Source organism: Magallana gigas, chromosome 3 (genome assembly GCF_963853765.1).
Source record: "Magallana gigas chromosome 3, xbMagGiga1.1, whole genome shotgun sequence".
NCBI classification, from domain to species: domain Eukaryota; kingdom Metazoa; phylum Mollusca; class Bivalvia; order Ostreida; family Ostreidae; genus Magallana; species Magallana gigas.
This window is the reverse complement of record NC_088855.1, coordinates 2,705,954-2,731,102: the sequence shown is the minus strand read 5'-3', so window position 1 is coordinate 2,731,102 and position 25,149 is coordinate 2,705,954. Positions and strand designations below refer to the sequence as shown.

The 25,149-nt window shown below is 34.9% G+C and overlaps 1 protein-coding gene across 7 annotated transcripts in view; it reads left to right on the top strand.

The window, feature by feature from the left end:
- Positions 1 to 249: 249 nt before the first annotated feature.
- LOC105318717 (cyclic nucleotide-gated channel rod photoreceptor subunit alpha) overlaps positions 250 to 25,149 on the top strand; it is a 29,349-nt gene continuing 4,449 nt past the window's right edge. The window contains exons 1-9 of one of the 7 annotated variants that reach the window (XM_066078065.1): positions 250 to 403; positions 1,827 to 1,911; positions 2,764 to 3,872; positions 21,454 to 21,474; positions 22,699 to 22,757; positions 23,043 to 23,104; positions 23,842 to 23,930; positions 24,734 to 24,833; positions 24,942 to 25,096. In XM_066078065.1, coding sequence (XP_065934137.1) covers positions 2,803 to 3,872; positions 21,454 to 21,474; positions 22,699 to 22,757; positions 23,043 to 23,104; positions 23,842 to 23,930; positions 24,734 to 24,833; positions 24,942 to 25,096 — 1,556 coding nt within the window. In that variant the 5' untranslated portion in view covers positions 250 to 403; positions 1,827 to 1,911; positions 2,764 to 2,802. Of the gene's footprint in view, positions 404 to 914; positions 949 to 1,826; positions 1,912 to 1,963; positions 2,056 to 2,758; positions 3,873 to 21,453; positions 21,475 to 22,698; positions 22,758 to 23,042; positions 23,105 to 23,841; positions 23,931 to 24,733; positions 24,834 to 24,941; positions 25,097 to 25,149 lie in introns of those variants that run through there. The other 6 variants (XM_066078063.1, XM_066078064.1, XR_010711688.1 and 3 more) reach the window with 6 other exon arrangements.

Below are 25,149 nucleotides of genomic sequence, written 5' to 3'. Positions count from 1 at the left end.
TTACACAACGGAAAATGTCAAAATTCACACGGACAGATACATAGCGGACACTGTCAATAACAATACGGTTACGATACATACGCTGTCAAAATTTATACAGACAGTTACATAACAGAAAATGTCAGATAATGTAATGGATAATATAGTAGATTAAGTGGAGAGAGAGAGAGAGAGAGAGAGAGAGAGAGAGAGAGAGAGAGAGAGAGAGAGAGAGAGAGAGTTATTTAACAGTTTTACACTGAACACCTTGCTCTGTTACCTATAAAATGGTAGTATTCTTCTCAGCTTCTCACTCTTTGATTTCTCCCGATCGTTGTCACCTAACAGCGGCGAGTGATGTTTAAATCCCACACAGCTAGTCAGCGCTCTGCTTGGGAGAGGATATAGACGCAACTGCAGCAAGGTAGTCGCATAATTTCATTTTCTGAATTTAAATGTTTACTGAATTTAAAAGGATTCAACTGCTATCAGTAACATTGATTTCGATAGATCTGTCAACATAAAAAGATTATGTTATTATCGAAAAAATATATCAGAATTTTTCAATAAACTCTCGTGAGATTTATTCAGTTAGCTTATTTGTGACTGAAATGAATTTAAAGAGATGCTTTAGAAGTGTTATTGAAAATCCCATTTAAAGGAGAAACTAAACTGTTTGGTGTCATTGTAAGCTTTTTATTAGAGAAAAATCGATTGCACACATACACTTGTGTCCGCTAATTGAAGTTTGTATTTGAATTTTAATCAGCAATTCTTTCTCTAAGTGTATATAGTTAATTAGTGTAAAGTGGGGTCTATAAACTACATTATAAAGGGCAAAGACAACCGCTCTCAATATCCGGCGGTAAAAAGCTCCCAAATCATTTCTATAATGATCTATGGTGATAAACGGCAAACTGATGAGACGATGTAAATGGTAGTATGTTTTACTTCCTTATGCATGTACAGGTATATACTTCTTATACACGCATCTCTCTCTCTCTCTCTCTCTCTCTCTCTCTCTCTCTCTCTCTCTCTCTCTCTCTCTCTCTCTCTGAGAACTATAATAGAAGTAACAGATATTTTTTCGCCATGAATTTGTTCGTAGAACATTAAGTATGTGATTGTAATGAATCCAAGAGATCGTATCGACAGGCTTAGTCTATGATCTAGGAACTCATCCCAGTATCCGCAGCGGGGTTCATTCCAGTGGTTCCGTTATAGAAATCCCTCAATCATATTGGCCCTATACTCTCGGAACTTTTGTTTCGGTGTGGGGGGGGGGGGGGTGCAAATAGAGTGATATTCTCTCCGCAGAATATGTTTTACCCCGAGTTGTCGATAAATAATCCAATCTTCAAGAGAAAAAAATGAATTCTGATCTCTTGCTATTTCTCCGCCGAGTATGAATATCGCACCCAGGCGTGGCTAATCGTTATTGGGGCCAAGATATCATGCATTAGGCCCTATATCGGCTTGCCAAAATCTTCATTCCAACAACCATCAACATCTTGATATTAAAAACCCATGCTCACAAAAGATATGGAAATATATTTTATTCGGAGAGAGTTGGCTTTTGATTAGTCTAGTTCCCTGGTCAGTGGGCTGTCGGATAGCGTGTATTGATTGGAGGAGCAATAACTGTTAAGATTTTACAATACGACTGGAAGACCAGTTTATTTAGGCTAATAATTAATCGCAAGTACCAATGGATACCGTTTCTGCATTCTGGTTGTAAAAATTTTACAACCGTTTTCACAGCCATCTATTAGCACAGGATTTCCTTTTTATGATATCAATGCCGGTCTTTAGCCGATGTGATTGACTTTTTCCACGACTATTGACAGAGATTAAGGAAGCCACCTGTCCTTCTCCTGATGCCACACGCTGCCTCCACAGGACCCGCGAGAAACAGCTGTCTACCTTCAGCAGGTAAAACGCTTGATTATTTGATATCATTAAAAGGCATTTGCCCAGTAGAACATGTTACTGGTTGACGGAGTGATTTGCAACATACGGGGCTTTTAATTTGAAGCTTAGTCAGGGATGGAGATCCGATACACTAGTCTGTTAACGGTAAGGCCAAACCGACTACTAACTAACCAGTATTATTTTAGACTTTAGTTTAAGATGTTTTTCTATAATAATGTTAACTTGCCATTATTAGCAATTGATTGAATTTATTTATTTGGCGGTTAGTTTAATGGTAACTCTTGGCGTTTAGTTTGAGGTTTGCCTGTTTAGCTAAGCAAATGCATCTGCTCTCTAGCGCTCGCGAACATTTGTGATTAAGGAATAGGGAATTTGTGCGACTGACGACAAGAATGATATTCTGCCCTATTTAGTGCGACTGACGACAAGAATGATATTCTGCCCTATTTAGTGCGACTGACGACAACAATGATATTCTGAACGTTAGGATCACAGATACGTTTCTTCTTTATCACTTGCAATACCACCCGAAAGTCCATTTTTTTAATTGAAAGGTTTTTAAAGTTGAAGGCCTCGGGTAATAGATATAAAACATAATTATTGGTTTGGATAAATCAGAAAGATCAAACTTCCTAATGTAATAAAAGTTTTATCAGTATACCAAAGATCACGATATACTAGAGACAAACATGGCAGACAAATGGACAGTTAAGTCTACCATCTGCTTCCTCAGACATCCAGTGTAAAGAAAAATAAATAAAAAGCTCATTGACTGCCTTTTAACTTGTAATAAACAAGTGATCCGTTTGTATGTGAATATTAGATACTGAATCAGTAATTCTTTTAGAGTAGGATTCCAAAGCTAGACGCCATTGTCGAAGACGAGGAGGGATGAGTGAGGAAAAGACAGACAAACAATTGTTTACAAACAGCATCGAACTACTGATAAATGAAGAAGGCGCAGAAAAAGAGGAAATTTCCTACAAAAACCCAGACCAACATTCAGACGACGAAAGCAAACGAAGACTCAGTACCACCTCATTACAAAGTCCCGGATCTCCAAAGTTCGAGAGACTCCAGGTTCATCCACATCCGCGTCTGACTTCCGGTAATGTTGGGCGTAGATGGCGCAGTATACGGCATGCCGTGCGCGTAACCAACGCAGCGGTTTCTATGAAAAAGGGACTTAACAGAGATGATTCCTTCTTGAAGAAATTTTCGACACGACAGCCCTACCGTTCAGAATCTATCGGGACCATCAACGAGCACCTCGAGAATACGGAGACCCCGGATGTTAGTCGCTCGAGGCACCATACCGTGCTCCAGCCAGACGGTAATATCATGTTTTACTGGCTGGGACTGCTGACCCTGGCCATACTCTACAATCTTTGGACGTGCATTGCGCGGGAAGCTTTTCGCGAAATTCAAGAAGGAAACATGATGGTTTGGATAGGATGTGATATTTTCTGTGATAGCTTATATATATTGGACATTTTTGTGCAAATTCGGACTGGATTTCTCGATAAGGGAATAATGGTATATGATTCTAAGAAGCTATTGATGCGATACGCACAGACAAAAGCCATCATTCTGGATCTGGTTTCTTTAACACCATTAGACTTCCTTCAGTTTACTGTTGGCATTCATCCCATGCTGCGCTTTCCAAGATTTCTGAAAGTCTACCGATCTTTTCGCTTTTTGCATTTGCTGGAGACCAGAACACATTTCCCTAACTTTTTCCGTGTAGCGAACTTGACACACATCTTGTTCCTAGGATCGCACTGGTTCGCAGCTTTCTATTACTTGATTTCTGAGGCGGAGGAATTCGAGGGCGATTGGTCGTATCCGAAACCGGTCGGGCAGTTTGCCTCTGTGACCCGGAAGTACTTGACGTCGCTCTTCTGGTCCACGCTGACCCTAACAACCATTGGAGACCTCCCGCCACCCGAGTCAAACTGGGAGTGAGTAGTTTTTTAAAGGTATAAGATGTTGTGTTTTCAATAGAATGTGGTTTACCGTTTTAAATGTACATTTCGACCATAAACTCGAGGTATAAAAAAAGTTCACCCCTATACTAAAGTAGCATAGAAATGAAGCTTTTTATACATCGATATGGATGAGGAGCGCCTATAATCCTGATCTGTGTATAGGACAAACTTAATAGTTTGAGGACATTTGAAACATGTAAGTACATCATAGGGCAAACTTAATAGATTGAGGACATTTAGTTCGTAAATCATAGAGCAACTTCTACAAAGTTAACTATTATGATATATGTACACATCACCGCATTCTGTGTCCTTAAACTATGTGAAGCTTAGATTAAAAAAAATATTGATAACAATTATATAACAAAATAGTGAAATTTGTTAAAGAAGTTCATATATACATATATATCAATTTCAATCGGTGTCATGACTATTTTGTTTCGTTACGTCAGAGACCGATTTTGAAATGCAGCTGCAATTACATGTAGTAAAACTCGACCAGCCAGTGCCGATCGTTTGTGAAGTTACAACATGGTGGATATACTGCCCAGTTTTGGTCAAAGTAAAACTGGTTTATATTGGAATAATCTCTGTAAAAATAACCTAAAAATTAGGACAAAAATAAGGACAAGTAATTGGAGAGTTATGTCGGCTTGTAACTGAATATCTTTGAAGCCTCGATGTTTTGTTTTTCTATTTGTATACAGTTTCACAATTCAATTTTCCATGTTCTAACATTGATTGCTGCCGGTTGTCAATCGAAAAAGTTTAGTAGCATACACATTCAAGTTGTATTTCAATAGGTTTTTATGTACATTCCATTTCAAACTATTTGTTTGAGCTTTTAACATTGCTGGTGTATTCATCCGCGTTAACTTCTTTAGAATACAGAACTACCTGTAGACAGGTGCGTAAGAACGACGTTGTAACATAGGTATATTCAGATATCATGACCACCTCTTTGTTTCATTGATTGCGGATCTTGGCTCTCTATTGCTCTTTTGCTGTTGATCAATTGATAACGAAAATATCAACATAATGCATGTACTTTGTACACGTAGCATTTTTCTACAACATTCTAAACAAGACTTTTGGTTATTAACATTATATCACGTTGAGATGAAAAATTGCATTTACACGTCGTCCCAATGTAAAACTTTAGAGGTAACTATGTGTGGATTGTTAAGTGATCGGTCTGATGTCATTACCGTGTGTGGGTTATTAAGAAATCGTTCTGATCGTCAAGCTACTGTACACTGAAAAAAAAACAACACAAGAAAGCGCTGCCTGCGTGGTGTCAGACTTCTCTTTCTCTTCACTTTTTATGAATAATTTAAGAGAGATTTCCTAGAAAGATAAATCTTAATTCAAATAGTTGAATAATCTCTCTGATAAATCACACTGGCTTTGTAGATTCCGATCATTGCAGAATAAGATGGGCGAAAATTGGGAAAATGCAAACAAGTAAACTGAATTCTAACACTTCCTTCGGGGACCTGTTCTTGTTTGTGTAGTATGTTAATTCTTTTTTTATTTTCATATTAATTTATTTCTGATCATAGTTTTACACAGACTAAAACATTTTATTCATTACAAAATCTTAGCAAATAAAATTATTTGAAATGTGAAATACAGTGAAATTACAATTATTATAGTTTTTACTCATTAAGGATAACCATTTGGTTTCTTAACAACAGTTTTTAAATTTTTCTATTTAGAATTTTCTTCTCATTTTAGACAATGCAATGATAACCTGACAGACAGGGACCCTAACCAATTGTAGACTCACCCTTCTCTGTATTGTTCTTTTTCTGTTGGTTTTGAATTTTTTAATTTTTAAGTCAAGGATAATGTTTTTAAGAAAGTTTTCTGAGATTTCTTTTACCGGTGTATTTTCAGTTTTTCTCGAATTGCGTGCTATCCGATTACCAGATCTGATGGAGCACATTATACAAATCTAAATTTGCAAAAATGATATTAAATAACACAAATAAACTTAAATTTTATGACAATATCGAAGCGGGAACAAAAACCGCAAAAAATTGTCTTAACTTCTATTTTTCTATAAACCGTCTGTTCGATAAATTTTAGCAAATTCGAAGAGGCAAAGGGGGTAAAGTCACAACCGCCTTCCTAATGGTACAAACAACTTTTTAAAAGTTGAATTTTTTATTAACGTTCTGCACTTTTGTTTTTGTTTTTCTAAGATGTCGATTAAAAAACCGTTTACATCATATTTTAACAAACTAGCAGCTCTTCAAAAAACCTGTTGCTGTATTTGATATGATATTCAAATCCATTTGGCTGGAAGCTGTTCTTGTATAGAGGATGGAAATGTACTATTCAACTAACATATTTCATGACCCATAGATTAAGTCGTCAATGGGGTGCAATATACGGTAATACAAGACACAAAATAAGTTTGAATTACATTAAAATGACGGTAATTACATGTAGATCTTTGGAAATTATACTGTACTGGTACAATGTATTTCTATACATATTGGCACGTAATAATGTGGCTCTAAAGGTCCATCTCTTTAAGGTAAGCATATTAATCTTGTCACTTCCTGATAACACTGCATGTGTCTCGGCGATCCAGCGGCTAGTCTTAGACTCTATCATAGCTGATATTTTTATAAGAGACTCGGGCTATTTTTATAATGTAATAGTAGGTCAAAATGACGATCCGTGCCCCAATTAACGAGACGATGAACTAGAATACTGGCATCTTATGAAAAGGTAGGTATATTTAAGGAATTGATAAACACCCTTATTGGCTCAGTGTAGCAGATAATGTTTGGAAAATAAAATCCAATCCTCTAGCTTTTTCTTCTTTTGTCGATCTATCAAAAAATGATTAATTGGACAAAAACCGTAATTAAAAATAAAATATCTGTTCGGTGTCTGCCGGATATCTTGTTTCCCACCGTGGCAGGTGAGTATTATACAACAGTGATCTATCGCCAGGACATGGCGGGTGTCAGCAGCCCATCAGCGTGAGGGGACCGGCAGTAGATAATGATAGTAAAGGAAGAAGCTGTCTGCGGATCAAACTCAGATAATGAACACTAATGAAGAAGGATTTAGATCGTGTGAACTAATTTTCTCTACTTCATTTTTTTTAGTTCTTTGTTGCATAACTGAACAAAAATCATTGCTACCAAGATTTTTTTCCACATTCTCAAACGGGTTCAAATAGAAATTTAAAAATTACAATTTTGGTGCATTTTCTTTTGTTTAAAAAAAATGCATGGAATGTACTTTCAGTCCTTACAGCACAACTTGATTATATTTTTGGTCTATTTGGGTATTGTCACACGACAGTGCTAGAATAAAGTTAAGCAGATACCATGCTAGATCCATTTAACTATTACGTTTCCTTTGGATAGTTATGTTCAAGTTGTTATGGTTTAAATACCATTTTGGGCGCGGTCATAATTTTGCAACCTTGCTTTTTTCTTTCTAAACAAGTTCTTGAGATGCAAGTTGCACCAGAAATTCTGTTCACAAGTTTGAAACAGGACTAGATTGTAAGTTATTCACAGAGAGTTTGACTAGAACCACTTTGCATTTTTTTTCAAATTGAAGTGTATGGATATTTTGACGACGAATGGTCTGCAACATAGCCCTGTTATGAAAATAGCCTTGGGATTTAGTAACATTTGAATATTTCGTGCATTCCAAGGGCGCTAATGCAAATGTTAATTTGGGCCCACTGTCTGAATTATTCATATCAAATTATGGTATGAAAGTTTATGTCAATAAACGCCAATTGTGTAGTTGCGCCCCCCCCCCTCAATCCTTACACCACACCCCCCTTATAGTCCAACGTTCGTTTTGATGCGAGCAATTTTCGTTTTATTTCAAACGTTCTTGCAACCTACATATCTCTTGCTCTTAATCCACTTAGATTTAATGGCTGTGAAATATATCATGGGTTTTTTTTTATATCGTATGCTTGGGGAAAGATTTAAGCATACATTACATTATTGATGAATCATATACTTTAAGTTTTTGTCCTAGAAAAGACTACAATTATTGGATCAAAAACTCGAGTTTTTAACAGAAGTCTGAAATAGAATATCAGTTAAAACATTTGTTGATTTAACAGAATCGTTTTCATGATAAATCAAGGACATTTTCTTGTAACGTACAAGTTTCATTTTTTATTCTGCCAAATCTCACGATTTATTGATGCACCATAAGGATTTCAATATAATTTTAGGCATCCAAAAACCCTTTATTGGCCATTTTAAGGCCTCAAACATAAATTCCTTGAATTAAAGGATCTTCCATCAATCACAATTATTCTGATTCAGAATGTAAAATGTTTCATAGTGAAAAAATGTTCTAGTTCTATTGAACTTGAAAATTGCATATTATTGCACAAAAATATCCTCACATCTAACCACATGAATATTTACATGTCTGTGATAACACAAAAGTGGAGAAGGATTTTGTAACATATTGACCATTATAGTTCACCAATAACGGGGTTGGGGTGCAAGAATAGCTGAAAATTATATTAATTAATACTAGATACGATCTCGTTACGAGTAACGAGTAGGTCTTCCGTTCAATTTTTAAACGAACCGATTAAAATATAAATGAAATTTCAAATTTCCCCCTCAACCATTCCTTTTCAGATAATGCATACGATTGTCAATATCCCTTGAAATGCTTAACAAAGAGTTTTGCTTTTTCACATACAGCACATTTAAGGTTTAAGATTTTAGTCCCCTAAAATCCCTAATTACGTTATTAATTGGTTTAGAAATTCGTTTTACAAAGTGCTATTGTTACGACCAACAACTTTGTTTCTATAATGCATTAAAAAATCTTTATCGTTTTTAAGTTATTTGTAATAGACTTTACGAGTATCTTGGCCCCTAATTTAAGGGGCCAGTCCTATTTTCTTGAGTTCATTTGAACGGTCTCACGAATACTAACATTTTTTGTTCTTACACTTATCTAGAATTGTTGTTCATTTTTTAGATACAAATGATTGAATATTTTAGGGGCCAGCCCTCTAGATCCTTAATGGGGACAGACATTGGTGTTTTCATTAATGGAATCGATTAAAATCATCAATGCAAGCATTTTCTCTTCAACAATGCTTAACAAAATATGTCTATTTTTCTAGATAAATTGTGTCAAAGTTTTAGTACTTTGGCCCCTAAAAATCCCTAATTACGTAATAAATGGGCGTAGCAACGATCTTGCCTGATAGATATTGTCACGGTCAACAACTTTGCTTCTGTAATGCATTACAAAATCTTTATCGTTTTGAAGTTATTTGTAATAGAGTTTATGAGTGTCTTGGCCCCTAATTTAAGGGGCCAGCCCCTATTTCTTGATTTTGTTGGAAAGGACTTTTGATTCTCTACCACTTTTGTTATATATGTTTTAACAAAATATCAACTAATAAAAAGATAGAGATCAAAACGTATGAAAAATTTGATTCAAAATTCGTACCCAGTTTTCCAGCCTAGGCGAGCTCATAGAAATGGCGCCACTGGCGCTAAAAAACTGCATTGTGCACAACTTTAACCTATGGTCTACCTATCCTGAAAATTTCATATTCCTATCTCTGATAGTCTCTGAGTTTATGTCTGCACAAAATGGGTCGTAAAAAACTGACAAAATCGGCCGTAAATCGGAACCGGAAGTGCCGATTTCAAAATTTCAAAAAACTTCTAGAATTATGACCACTGGCAATCATCTGTAAAAAAATGGTCGAAATCGGCCGAATAGTTTTTGAGATATCGCGTGCACAAAATTTTGGGAAAAAAATAATAATAATAAGAAACAGTACGAAAACTATAAGGTCTTCCGTTGGAAACGGAAGACCTTAATAAGTAATAAGGAATCATTTCTTGAATATTATGAGGTGATTAAATACGGTCGGGCATGATCAAACCTATCACAGGGGCCTTCAAGCTTGACTAGATTTGACCAAAAAGTATCTCAAAAAGAACAAAAATTGCGATTGTTATTATAATTTCTCGCTGCGAAAATGGCGCAATGATCATATTACAAGTAAGAATTAAAACGTTTTTGAAAACTATTGAAAGTATTCACGGTGGGTTTAATTTCGCGGGAAAATGATAAATCGCGAACTTAAATTAAATAAAACCCTCGTTATTATTTGCCAACATACAGTATCAAATAGAAATGTTTTTCTTCAGTACATACATACAATGTATGTATTAGATACATGTACAACATATAACAGCAAAATCGCAGAATCTCACAAAAACATAGCTAACAAATAAATAGAGACGATGATAATATCAAGACATTTTATTTACTTTCGTATCAATAGATAACAAAATATGCTATTGATAGACTAATACTTATATGTCAGATTGGGGAGGGATTTGTTCAATATCATGCTGGTGCATGCGCAAGCTAACCTTTCCCCCGAGTGCATTTGGATTACCTGGGGTCCTTTCTAGTATTTTTGCTTTGAATTAGAAATTTCTTGTTGCCATGCTGCTGCTGCTTGTTTATCTATTGATAATATTTGTGTTCCTTGGCAACGATTTTATTATAAAAATATTAATATTAGTGTCGATCTGTGTATCTAATCAATGAGGAGCAAAAACCCATTAAAAATGGACCAAGAAGTGAACCTCACAGGATTACTATATAAATGGGCCATCATTATGTTCAACATGAAACAAACACATCGAGAATCAAAGCAATGTGTTTTGGCGCTTTATTTTTTGCGTCTCTGTGATTTAACCACTAACGCTTAGCTGTTAGTTACTCGCAAAAGCTGTCGACTTTGAGAGGGTAAAACCAATACCACTAATCGCCGTCAAATCGGTGAAAATTACCCACACTTATCACATTGTGTAGCAGCGATTGTCACAGCGCCTATATACAAAAAAAAATATAGAGAGGAGGGTCAGGATTTAGAGTGGTAAAATTGCAGTACCAGAGCCCCAGACATGCTATATAAATGTCAATACATGGTTTTGTAGGCCGATTATCTGATCAATTACCCAGCTACCAATTGGTTAATGATTGACATCATCTGTATTCTTATACAGTATAATGATATACACAATACAATGTGTGGACTTATATTAACTGTGATTTGCAGAGACGTGAGTTAACACTCTACATTTATGAGGGGTGGGAGATGGTGGCCATTTATGAGGGGTGGGTGGTGGTGGCCATTTTTAGACTACATTTATTTTCTCTTAGGAAGACTCCTCTTATTTAAAAGATTATTAAAGCTAAACAATTGAAACCTTCCTTTACTTTATAATGCTATAATGCTAAAATATATAAAGCTAAAATATCGTACCTAAAAATTGAAGGTGTATCGTACGGTTAGTCAGTGACGATTCCTGCCTCCTGAAGACTAAATCGGTATCTGGGCGGTAAATAACATCTTATGTTTGGCTGTTACTTCAAGCGAATGATGAACACGGTACAGTGTTATTGAAGGTTCGTCGTGTTGTAAATTTTGATTTTACACCCACCCAGTAAATTCAAAGTTTACAAAATGACACGTGGATATGTTCATACCCAGAAGTACAACAGAGAATTTTTGAATATACAAAAGATCAGTAGATACCTGGAATTTAAACTTTCTGTTCTTATTATGCTGTAGTTGAAAAAAAATATTTACTACTTAGTGGGGTCGATCCAGCGACCTCAAAATAAAAAAAGGATACATGTTAGCACTAGGCCACGCATAGAAGATATTAATGTCTTTCTAATATATGTGACAATATGCATGAACGTATTTGAAAAGCCGCTAATTGAAATTTTTGTGTGTTTTTCAGTAAAAAAGTTAAACCCAAATTTATTCAATGTTAACTTATACTATAGTTACTACAACAACTGTAAAACTTAATTTTGATATGGTTCAAAGACCCAAATATCCAACGATTTATTGCATACTTACTGTTTTTTATATGACCCTTTCAAAACCTAAAGATTTGAATAATAAAGTGCCAGATAATTAGAACTCTTTTGACCTGGTAATTCGAAATTGTGTTTCATTTGATATATTTAAACTAAATATAATATAATATCGAAAATGTCAAATGTCTGTAAAAGCCCTTTTTGTGGGCCAAAGCGTATACTACAGTACCAATCAGACCCAACCTAACACCAGGGTACATGTAAACCCCAACTAAACCCCGGGTTTACTTTTTGGGTTTACTCTGGGTTTACTTTTTGAAACTTTGGGTCCACTCGGGGTTTACTTTGGGTTTAATCGGGGTTTACTTTGGGTTTACTTTGAAATTGCTTTTGAGGTCAACTGTATGCACTGGAGTGGGAAGCAGACTAATATTTTATTTTACCATCCTACTGCCTGTTATTCCTACCCTTTGTGTATTCCGAATACACAGCTAGCGTCTGCTTTCAGAGGTATACTTTTGACTGGGTTTACTCTCTGTGTCCAGTCTGGGTTTACTTTGGGTTTACTCTGGGTATACTCTAGTAAACCCGAAGTAAACCAAGAAAGTAAACCCAGGGTTTAGTTGGGGTTTACTATCTGTTAGGTTGGGTCTGATCGGTATACTAAGTGTGCTAGACCTCTTTATCAACATAATAGTTGTAGAGTTGCCTAGCTAGCCTAACTAAAATACCCGTGTATGCGTAGCTGTCATAGGATCATCTAAATTCGTGAGAGGCTAAATTTCGTGGATTGCTGGTTTTTTTGCTCATTCGTGGTGATCTTATTTCGTGGATGCGTCGGTTTTTAGTTTCAGGAAGAAAAATAACTCTTTCAAAATTTGTGTTTTCGTCGAGGTAAATTTGTGGGAAATACCACAGAAATTGAGCCACCACGTGTTCTAAGGATAATTCCACGGTATATAAGCGATGAAGCAGTGGACGTGCTTAGAGGTTAGGGAGGCCAATATATAACCCGTTAGATAAACCTCAGTCTTTAGATATGATTTGTAAAACTGTAAACTATTATTTTTTTAAATGTTTTTATTTTTTTTTAAGTTTTAATATTTTCTTACATCTTTATATAGAACTCTTCTTCTAATAAAGATCAATACAGTCTGAAAATAGTCACGGCCACTCCCATTTAACTGGAATAAGGGGTCGATTGCATGGTAATTTATCAGAATAATTCATTTCCTGAAGACTTACATGTAGTATTTATAAACGATACAGTTTTAAGACAGGGTTAGAATAGATTAGATTAATCAGGAGACACTATAAAATGTGTTTATATCAAAACATTGTGGATTTCTTGCCACGGGAATATAATTAATGAATTGATTGAAAGCAGTCCACAGGTACCACAAATCGCAGTATATACGGTCCAACTATTTTGAGTGTAATGTTACATTGCAAATTTTGAATTTACGGGGTATATGTAAATACAAAACTTTGTCATGTTTGTAAATTTTGTATTTACACCCACCCAGTAAATTCCAAAACTTGCTCCATTACGGTAAAATGTTACCTCAGTAATACGACGAATGATAACATAATTACACAGAACTGAACATTCTGTGCAATAACCACAATGATAATGAAAAACTATATACGAAAAAATTCATAATGTGTAACTCGACTATTTTCTTCAAAATAGTTGTAACTTGATTTACCTTAAAATTCTGGATTGCTGGATTGTAAACTTTTTACAACTAATATACAGTTGAGAATTAAGATAGCTGAAAACTTTAAGATTTTTAAAAAAAACTATGATAGCTCAAAAGACCGTTGAAAGTTTTAAGACAGTGAAAAGTGTTGCCATAAGTAGAATGTTGGTATCTGCTGTAGCAAAGGAATCCAACATTAATTTTAATTTGTTTAAGTGAACTAGGAAATTTGGATTTTAGGTTTATTTTATGTTTCTCATAAACAGAAAAGAATCCATTGTTTTTTTAGAGATAATTTTTCATCTTTTCCAGATTAAAAAATGTCTCTTTCTTGTTATCATGTTATATGATATCCATAATCTTGGTTATACAAAAAAAAATCAACTCATATTTCACCTAACGTAAAAGTTGATGAGACAAATTATACTGCGTACTATTATACATAAAAGTTACATCCGTGATATGCCGTATATAATCGAGGGTCAGTATATATAGGTCTTGGAATGCAATTTACTGTGGTTTCATTAATATTCAAGGGTATCAATTTTCGTGGATAAAGTAAAAATCAGTTTCAAGGATACGTATATTCGTGGCCAATGACCCCATCAATACAAAATGTTAATAGAAATAGCATTTCAATGAACATTTAATTTTATGGATCAACTTAAAAACGAAATCCACGAAAATTGGTTAAACCACAGTATTGCTGTTTGATTTAAAATTAGGTATATTTTGTTGTTTTTTTTTTTTTTTTGCAGTAGAATATGTTTTGAAAAGATATTGAACAATTATACACATACATTTAAAACAAAATATTGAACCATTAAAAAAATACAGTTGACGGCAAATTGCTCTCAAATCCTGTCGTTTCACATGTGTTTGGACATTGCTTTTTTGTGTTCTCATTTACTTTACTTTTTGAATAGGGTTGGATGGCTGTGGCCATTGTTATGCGTTACATTTATTTACCTCCTTATGTAGAAGAGTTCTGTACAAAGATATAGGGAAATGATCAAATTTTAAAGACAAAGTATTAAATTGTTTTCTTTACGATATGTTGATTTATGTCCAAAAATATCATGTCAAAGGTAATTTGATGATCACCAAGCCTCCTTCAACACAGGGTATTTCTTTACCGAGTATTTTGTGTAGCATAGCCCAAACATAGCAGGATACATGTTTAAAATCTGTGAGCGCGATAAAACGTTTCTATGCCATAAATTTTATATAAACACGTATCTATCCATAAACTTAGAGTAGACCCAGTTTGTATTTCTAAATCTAATTCTCAAGATTTAAATTTAGCACAGAAACACTATCGTGTAATAAAATATCCTAATAAAGGGCGCTAGATGGTTGTGGCCATTTTAGGCTTTATTTTCCTCCTTTATAGAAAGAGCTCTATATAAACTTATAGGAAAATGTTTAAATTTGAAAGCTAAAATACATGAATGTTTTCTTTACTACCTAATAGTTTATGGCCAAAAAGATCTTGTTTAAAAGTTAAAGGCAGATCAGATGATGGACTTTTTTGCCATTAAGCCCCCTTAAAAGAAAACATGTAAATCTGTGACGGCCGTATGTCTACTAATTTCTCATCACTCGTGAGGTCTGTGGACGACGAATTAGTGTCACTGTCAGGTAACACGTCACTATTTCTTATCATCAAATATAAAGGCACAGAACTGTATCACTTCATATAAAATCGGTTTGACATACCGTATACTATTAGATAGAGATACTTCCGAACATGCCCATATCCTTGTCAAGAGAGTGGTTTGAATCCTATATAGTAGTTGTAGAGTGGGCCGTGAGACTTTATCTCATCTCATTGTGCATACTTATGTCCTATCAAATAAAAAAAACCCCTATAGGCTAATTAGGATACAGGTGCTTTCTTTAATGGTCCATGAGGTGGTGAAGGTATCGAACAGAGCAGATACATACATCACCCGCATCAGTGGGTGAGTTATGTAGTGAGTCGTGTTGGAACTTCTCCGAAAAAATATTAATGATAGTTTTTTATTTCATCTCTCTTTGATGATTCATATTACGCGAGAAACAAGTACGTATATTATCATTATTGTGCATGAGTATGTTACATGTACATCCGAAGAAGAGCCAATTCTTCCATATATGGAAGTAGCTACAATATTTGGGAGACTGATGTCTGCCTGTGCTTTTCGTGTTATCGATTATACTACAACTATAGTATAGAGTATAGGAAGCTGGACGTTTCAGTCGATCAAGAGGTTAACCCAAATAGTCAGTACTAAGTAATGAATAAATTAAAATGCTTTTATCAAATCAATTGTCCTTACAATTCATAAGTTCACATACATTTAATACTGTGGAGACTAGTTTTAAGAAGTTTGGGATTGCGAACATTCACACGCTAAATTCAACTTGTCATTGTTTGTTTGAACAACTCTTTAATTTTTTTATGCAATACAGAGAATAATATACTCGGCGTAGCTAAATATAGACAAATGAAAATCCATTGTGATCTAAAGATAAGATATGAATTTTGATAGAATTAGTATTACATATTTGAAAATATTTTCGAATCATTTTCGAAGTATATAATAAAAATTAAACCTGGTTTTTTACGATTGAAGGTATTATTTTTCGATTTCTTCGAATTGATAAAAGCTCTCGGGGATTTCAGTAGTAATTTACGAATTAACCTTTAATTTTTGCGTCTAATCGGATATTCAGCGTTTACATTTGCAACCCGTTTTCGATCCACGAGAGATTGGACCTCCAAGCTTTCGCCCCGTAGGTCATTCCAACCCGCTCATTGCAGAATTATGCAATATATAATAAACTAGAGGATACAGATAGCAAAAACAATTTACTTTTTGGTCTATGAAGAGCTTTTTAAAGTGCTTCGACAGCCTACTTTGCCTAACCGATCTTATTGATTCATGTCATCCGTCAGAAAACTCCATTATAGATAACTAGTCCCGAGGCAACAATGTCTATCTACGAGCTCTTTCTTTTTACTGTAAGCGCCAATTACACTATAAAGAAACTAATTTGAACTGTAAAAGATCATGGCGAGAGCTTAGATTTGTCCTGGCGGCGACCCTTCTCTCTGGTAGGGAGGATATTAGTTCGGGATCGGGATGCGGCGTTGATGAATTAGTGGTTCGCGTTGGCCCATACTTTGAGGACAAGCCATTCCTCAGCTGGTTTTAATCCCCCCCCCCCCCCCCCACACACACACACACAGAGTGACACAATACCTATACACACCACCATCAGTACCTATTTATTACAAAGAAGTAAACCAGAAATATATATTATATTTATGGTTAATTAAACGAAGTTACTGCACAGTTAGAGCCATCATTGAGAATGTTTTGATGTGAAATACTTTTATAGGGTATTTTTTAATCATAGGTAAAAGGCATTAAATCAAAATTTTTAAAATAGAAATTCAGGATGGTATTTTGCAGACAAGTTGAGATAAACTGTATTTCCATTAGTGATGTTAAGAAATATTCTATTACTTTTCGTTCATACGGAAAATACTAACGACCGTGAATTAAGGAGGATGGTCGGTAAACACATCTGAGAGGATTAAGGCGATATATAAAGCCTTCTAACATGTATCAGTGGCCTTGTAACACGTATAATTAGCCGTCTAACATGTATCAGTGGCCTTGTAATGCGTATGATAAGCCTGGTAACACGTATTAGTGTTACAAACAAAGAAGATATGAAAACATTTGGTAAATATTGTATTGTAATAAATATAGTTAAGCTTTCAGTTACAGTCGTTCAAATGACGTTATTACATGTATTACTATGGTTGACAATGTAGCCCATAGGCCTTTAAACTAAGTGTTTAATTAGTAACACATAAGATGCGTTATCACTGACATATTTAACATAGAATTAATAGTGTAATTGATATTACTTCTCAGGCACGTAGCATCGTTTTTGAAAATGTGTGTGTGTGGGGGGGGGGGGGGGGGGGGGCAAATTCATCCCCCAAAAAAATCTTGTGTATACTTTTAACTTTTTTTTTTTAAATTTAACTGTTTAATACCTTATTTTATTACACCCCGATGCTACGTGCCTGCTTCTTTTTGCACGCATTTGTCCCATTTATTTTGCTTGTAAGCATTATTTGACAATTGTCTTTGGAAATCAGAAAAATACTCTTAGCAAATCCAACTGTACCACTAAAAATCGCTAGTCTTGTATACATTTCTCTTTGATTAAAAAGCAATGTGTGTCCAGCCCTGCAGCCAATGGATAATTTGGCTTGATTTTAAAAGTCATATATTGAGATAAAGAAATGAAAAAAAATAATTTTGTCAAAGGTAAACGAAAAGAAAACCTAAACCAAATATTTCAGTGTAGATGGTCGTATGTAGCTGTCATGACATGCGGTCCTTTGTTTAAAACAAACATGAATTGTAATAGCAGTTCAAAGTCTTCACCCACTTGATCTAACTAACTTACTGATGCAAACCCTTTGCAATTTCATTCGGTCAATAATTTATTCATTGTGTTTGGTAAGATTAGTTCAAATTAGGAAGAAAACCAGGACTTTGGAACTACTTTATCTAACTGAAAATGAGAGAAATAGATCTTTGGCCTATATCTAGTTTTTCGTAGAAACATTTAGATGGATAAAGGTTCCAACCTACTCCAAGTGCTTTGCTGTAAAATGAGGCTTCCATATCAGGAGAGTCATTGGTACATGTAGGCTGTGTTCTCTCTTATAACAAGCAAAATTATTCCGCACACATTTACAAGTATCTTGTATTTATATAAACTTCTTCAAAAAATATATAAGTACATATAATACCTTTACTCTGAAAATTATATTCACTACAGATTCTTATTAGCTAACATACATTGGTCACGTGGAAACCATGAATCGACCCGGCTCCTGAAACAAAAATATTTTGTCTACTAATTAAATTTTTTTTTCAAAGTCTGCAAAGAAACCATGCAATCTAATTAGAATCAGACTTGTAAATTTAAATCTGCTTTACACTGTACAAGTGCATCATGTAGGGGATGTTTTTTAATGTGAAAATTTGATTAGATTGAAAAAGCATGCAATGAAGTTTGATTTGTTACATAGTCACGAAGTGACCAGGTGTGTTATGTATACCTGGTAGGTAAACACAATACACAGGCAAGGCTTTACCTGTAATAAAAGATATACATTAAGATATGGTTATGAACGAAATCACAATTTAAAAAGTTGACGCGTATTGCAAAGTGTTCATGACATAAGTTTATAATACGACAACCTTATGTATCGAATTAACTTTAATAAGTATATTAACTTAATTCTGTCCTTTTACTAAGTTTGCTGTAGGGGATATATGTAATTTAATGTACAATAGATTCGGTAAGGAATTCATACCTCTAGGGACACTTGAATCTTATTTCTTGTTTGCGAAAAGGAAATAAATAAGGGAAAAAATGACACAGACCAAAATGATTTCAAGAAGACGGAAGTTGAGTCAAATTTCCTATGCTGATGTTTCAACTTACTGCGTCATCGATTATGCAAATTTCTTATTGATGTTCAAATTTGAAGTGCATCAAATTGGACCAAATTGGAAAAAAAATATTCAAAGTTCTTCTTTAGTAACGCTAAATCTGTTTTTCTAGAAAGCACTGCTATTATTCACAGCCCTACACAGACGAAACATGCTCGTGGCAGAACATTAACCCCTGAGGTACAGACATTATTTGTTACAATTTAATTATCTGATGCAGCTTGATCAGAATCTCAGTATTTAGGTCCTTTAACTTTGCGCCAACGTTGCTCCCGAGTGAAACAAGTTGATTGGAATCCGTACCAGTGATACGAGTCTATAACCATCAGTCATTTTTAATCACGTGATCATTGTTGTGCGTGGGGTAAATAAATACATTTGACATACAGCAATCTTAGACATCTTGGTTTTAATGGGGAAAATGGTTGCATCTAATGCAACACAATGCATATGTCATACGTTAAAAACAAAAGCTGTAGTTGTTTTGATTGTCATCTTTTTATCAGAGAAGGCAGGTGGTCTTTCAAAGCACGCACCAACTGACACGTGTTTGTCTTAGGGCGGATAATGCAGCATATAGATATATACAAGTGAATTATCAAATACTCCTACATGTATTATCTCATTTTGACAGAACTTTTAAAAAATATATGATTATCAAAAAGTAAACTAACTAACCTATTTCGTATAAATAGCCACCCCGTCAGGACCAATATTCACCCTTGTGTGGTGAGCATTTTCATGTCCATGCTTCGTTCTTTATCTTGTTTAAGGGCATTCATTTTGTTTTAACAAACACATCTTGTTTATAATGCATTTCCTTGTTGTATATGTAACACAAAGTGTTTATGTTCTTCACAGAAATGTTGCCTTTGAGTTAGAAGTAGGCTCACATATTGATTTGCATAATATGTGATAAAGATATAATACATTTCTTAATCCATATCATATTATACCAGCCATCACTGCCCACGTTGAGCTCTTAAATTTGATATATGTAATTATGAATCAAAGTATTGAAGTACTGACGGGAGATGATTTTATCAATTGTTATTTATTTTAAAATCAACGATATGTTATTTTGTATGGCAAGTTAATTCCTATAAGTATTTGAATTACGCACATTTTTATAATATAAATCCTACAGGAATTTCGTGAAAATCCAATATCAATCATGTTGTGTAATATTCAAAAAATTATTCCATCAAACTACGTATTAGTACCTGGTAATCAAAATAGTTATGAGAAATTGTATGGATCCAAGCAAAATTGAACTCTACTCTTGTTCAACCAGACTCTAAGCTGTATCCGTTAATCTCCGACAAGCAAGAGAGACTCTATGCTTGTCGGAGATTTACGGAGACAGCCGAGCGTCTGGTTGAACGAGACTATATTGAACTTTGGCGTAGGAACATAAAATGTACGACTTCAAAAAATATCTAAATTGTTCGTACAATTTAAAATCTGACTATTTACAAGGTATCTATAAATGAGTTTCCTTGAAGAACAATGTTTAAGAACTCATTACATCGAATTTATTGATTAGAACTAAATGTTGTCAGCGGTGTTGATTTGTGCTTAGGTCCAAACACTGTTTCACTTTCGGTTTGCCTGAGTAACTGCATAAGAGAGTTGATTAAAATCAATTCCCAAAAACAGAATACTTCATAAGTGATGCCAATCGCGTGATGTCAGACCGTGAAACTCGTGTAATTTCGATCGATTACCAAACAAACCACGCAAAACAAGTCTGAGAAGACATTACTTTTTAATACAAACACTAGTACAATCATCTGTTAGAAGTAGTGTGAACACAATCGAATTTCTTGACAAAAAGAGGAAGAAAATTCTCGGTAAATTATGTAGAATTCCGTACATCTGTACTGAAATGTCCTCAGAGGTTTAATGAACTGACTTAAATGTCACGGAGTTGATTACATCCCGATGACTTGTGTATACCAGTAAATTCAACTTTCCTACTGTCCTCCAATTTAAGGTGGTCGGATGGTTGTGGCGTTTTCTAAAATATATTAATCTCCTGAAGAACAGCTTTTTTGTAAACATAAGGAAAACATTGATATTTCAGAGCTGAAATTTATGGAATTTTACTAAATAATATGTTTATGTTAAAAAAAATATTTATCTAGAATTCTAAGGTAGATATAATGGGTAATCTGTTGACCATCCAGCCAAGATTTGTATGCTGTCAAAGATCATTACATTGACCATAAATTCTTTAGAAGATTTAAAAATGAGACAAACTACAAATATCAAGATCAGATACTAGAGTTTCCATTTAAATTTTCGTGTGATATTTTTTTTAATAGATATAACAAGGTAAATACAGGGCTTCTTTTTATAATGATGATTATGATAGTAATAGTAGTCTGAACTATGATATAATTTAATGATCTTTTCTCTTTATTCCAGAGAAAAATTATCAATTCGGGCGTAAGTAATTCGAATGCTGAATATAAAGGGAATCCCTGTATTTGCTACGTGTTACGTCCTCTGCTCTGTGTGCAATTGCCTAATGTAGTTGTGTTTATGATTTGGTTTTCATCGACATTCTTGCACAAGAACTGTTCATTTTTACGTTTATTTTCTGCATGTGTGTTGTGATTTAGATGGTATGTTATGCTGATAATAAATAGATTGATCACCCTTTGTGATTTATATGCACTGTTTGAATCGATGAAAGACTTAATTAAAATGGTGCTCGAGTGGAATTATTGATATTTGTGGAGACCATTTGCTTCGTATATATATAAATTTGTCATCCAAGTAGTTAATTTAAAGAATAACTGACTTTTTAATTAAGAGGTGGGGGTTGTTTGTAATGGATATATGCGGTTTATAGATCCAATGAAGATAAAAATTATTGCGATATTGCTCAAAATTATTCCTTCTGGTGCTTTATGTAACGAACCTGTGCTCGGCGAACGTTGCATTGTATTTAAAAACGACATGGTGACGCAAGGATGGTATTTAGTTTTGATGGTAATAAGTAAATAATAAAAGACTTATGAAAATTAAATCATCTGATTGGGACATATAGAATCATACATTCATGTCCATATATTAACGAATTGGATTCGTTGATGATTGATTTGTATGTCACGTGGTTTACTTTCCTGTTTGCGTTATACAGGGACAAAGAGGCTAAATTGTGGTCAGAACACTACAATATGAAAGAAAGGTTACATTTTTATCTTAAAATATTTACAACCATAACGATCTAGGAAGACATTCGCGGTCCTTGATAAAAGACATGCCAGTTGCTCATACTAGATATCATGCTGTAGTATATAATAATATTGTCCTTGGCGCATGCGTAATCTTAAAGTTGAAGTTCTAAGCAGGACCAGACTATCAACCTGTTTTCTACTCCCGGAAGTGAATTCAGTTTTAGTCTGGTTTATTCTTCTTCACAAGAAACAAACTTGAGAGAGTTGTAAATAATTCTATTTCTGGTCAAAGATGTTTTCCTCGTAATGTCAGGTTGATAATTTTTCTTGTAACTTAGGTATTTATGGAAGTTTTATTTCTGTAATATAATAATTGTCTGCAGTAGTGTATGTTGTACTGTACAGAGCATGTAATTTCACACGCCAAACTGCAGGTGTGGCCTCACCCCGCGGCTCTGTTCTCATGTTCTCTTGCTTCACGTTATAGGTATGTCTTTGTCATCGTCAGCTACCTGATTGGGGTCTTCATCTTCGCCACCATCGTGGGTGAGTATTCCAGCTGAGAGTAAATAAGAAAATAGCGTCATACGAGAGGTTGTTAACACGACAGTTCAACTTTGAATAAACCATACAGTCTCCATAGTTGATAACACCGCTATCTTAATGAAAACCGAGAGTGTTAAAACATTGATAACGAAATCTGTCTACAATTTCAGCTGTTCGTGTGGCAGCACTGATACTTATATACATCGATATAACATAAAGCTGCTATGATCTTACTCCCGCTGGTTACCTCTTTATTTCATTGTTTCCTATGACTTTGTTTTGTAGGACAGGTAGGGAATGTGATCACAAACAGGAACGCCAGCCGACAGGAGTTTGAGCGGTTACTGGTAGGTGGCCAGTGGTTCGAGTTCTGTTTCTGTTCAGCACGTTGTCTGGAGGGTATCATTGGTCGCTATCCAGCGTGTCTGATTTATCGCTAACAGCAACTATAGTCCTCGGTGATCAGTCGCACGTTTGGCGTTATTTTTTAAAGATACGAACTTCAGCAACACAACAGCTTCAATAATTTGTTTATTGCTGACGTAAAACTTATCGAAGAAAGGATCATTATAATCCTAAAGTACCTTGCTCAGGTCGCTGTCAGGAAACCAAAGTATATGAAATTATCATATCTAGCCTTTGTCTTTAAGTACTGAGGCAAAGACAACCAAGAAAAGACTTTATCATAATTATTAGTTTTTCTGTGTAGGAGAATCCCGCCGTTAATACTGAATAGTCGATGTAAAAATGTAAAATCAAGCTTTTGCGATTTTGAGTGATAAGGCGCAAATATCAATCGTTTTAAAAGTGCACATGTTGTAAAAAAAATTTGTCTGTTTTGTTTAAGTCAAAGTATGTTAAGTCATAGATTCCACATGTAAAAATGGTAATGATAACACGTTGAACTCATGAAACAGCATCAATACTAGTATTTGATAATGATAATTGTTACAAATTGACTTATTGATAAAATTGTCACTGCTCTCATATCAAATATCTCAGTAACAATTTGTTGAAGTGTCAGTTACGATTTGTCCATTGTCCTACTAAATGTCAGATCCTTAAGGCGGTCGGTACATTGTAGGATGGCGCCAAGTTATACATGAGGATGCATAACGTCCCCCATGATGTCCAGAAGCGAGTACAGAGATGGTACGATTACGTGTGGACAAGGTAAAGACCAGGTGAAACAGCAGTGTTCCTCTTCTCTTATCAAGCATAGGAACGAGAGTATATTGTTATACCCCTGTAAAACAGTTACTATATAACTCTACATGAAAAAAAAAGTCCAGCATTTTGACTGTTGGACTGGAACTGTTAGATTGGAACTGTTAAAATCGACTGTTAAAAAAGACTGTTGACCGGTGACGTCACATTCCGCGAAAACGTGTTATTGATTAGAAGGGGTATAACAAAACAGTTGTTGACTGTGTCTCGGTCAACAGTTGATCTGTCGGACCGGCTCGCAAACTGTTGCCTTCGGCCTTGGGCAACAGTTTGCGAGCCGGTCCGACAGATCAACTGTTGCCCTCGACCCCAGTCAACAACTGTATACTGTTAACCAACTCTTATTTTCTCGAAGTCTCGAATAATTCTCGTCACGTTGCAGTTCTCATCTGTATTCCAGATAATCTATATTACACCGCGAAAATAAATCGCAGCGAACAAGTTGATCTCAAGTAAAACGCGAAATAAGTCGCTGCGAACCAGTTTATCTCAAGTAAATTGCAAAAACGTCGTTGTGAACCAGTTTATCTCAAGTAAATTGCGTAATAAAAATCGTCGCGAAATAAAGTCTGTTTACAGCATACCCAGTAGTCTCTCACTTACATAGTTATGTTACAGACGAGGATATAAATAACAGTTTAAAGAAAATGAAAAACTGTTCGTCAGTTTTGAAGCTTTTTACATCTAAAGACAAGCAGACAAACGAATAAAACAATAAACATGTTACGAGGATTGTGATATCATTATAGGGGCCGAATGAAGGGTTCCGACATCAACTCGTTAGGTCTTCTCCCAGACAAACTGAAAACAGAGCTTGCTATCCATGTCAACTTGGAAACTCTCAAAAGAGTAAGTGTTGTTTTATTTTCTGCGATCTTTTCACATTACTTATAATAGATTAAATCGTCGACATCGAGCTTTTGGCCTATTTCTCTTCCTTTTTGCATTGTCTCATAGGTTACCATTTTCCAAGAGTGCCAACCTGAGTTCTTGCATGATCTAGTGTTGAAGATGAAGGCGTACATATTCACCCCCGGCGATTTGATATGTCGTCAGGGGGAGGTAGCCAGGGAGATGTTCATCATAGCAGATGGTCTTGTGGAAATAATCAGGTCAGTGGAACTCATAATAACATGACGTCAGAATTTAAAGGACTTATTGAATC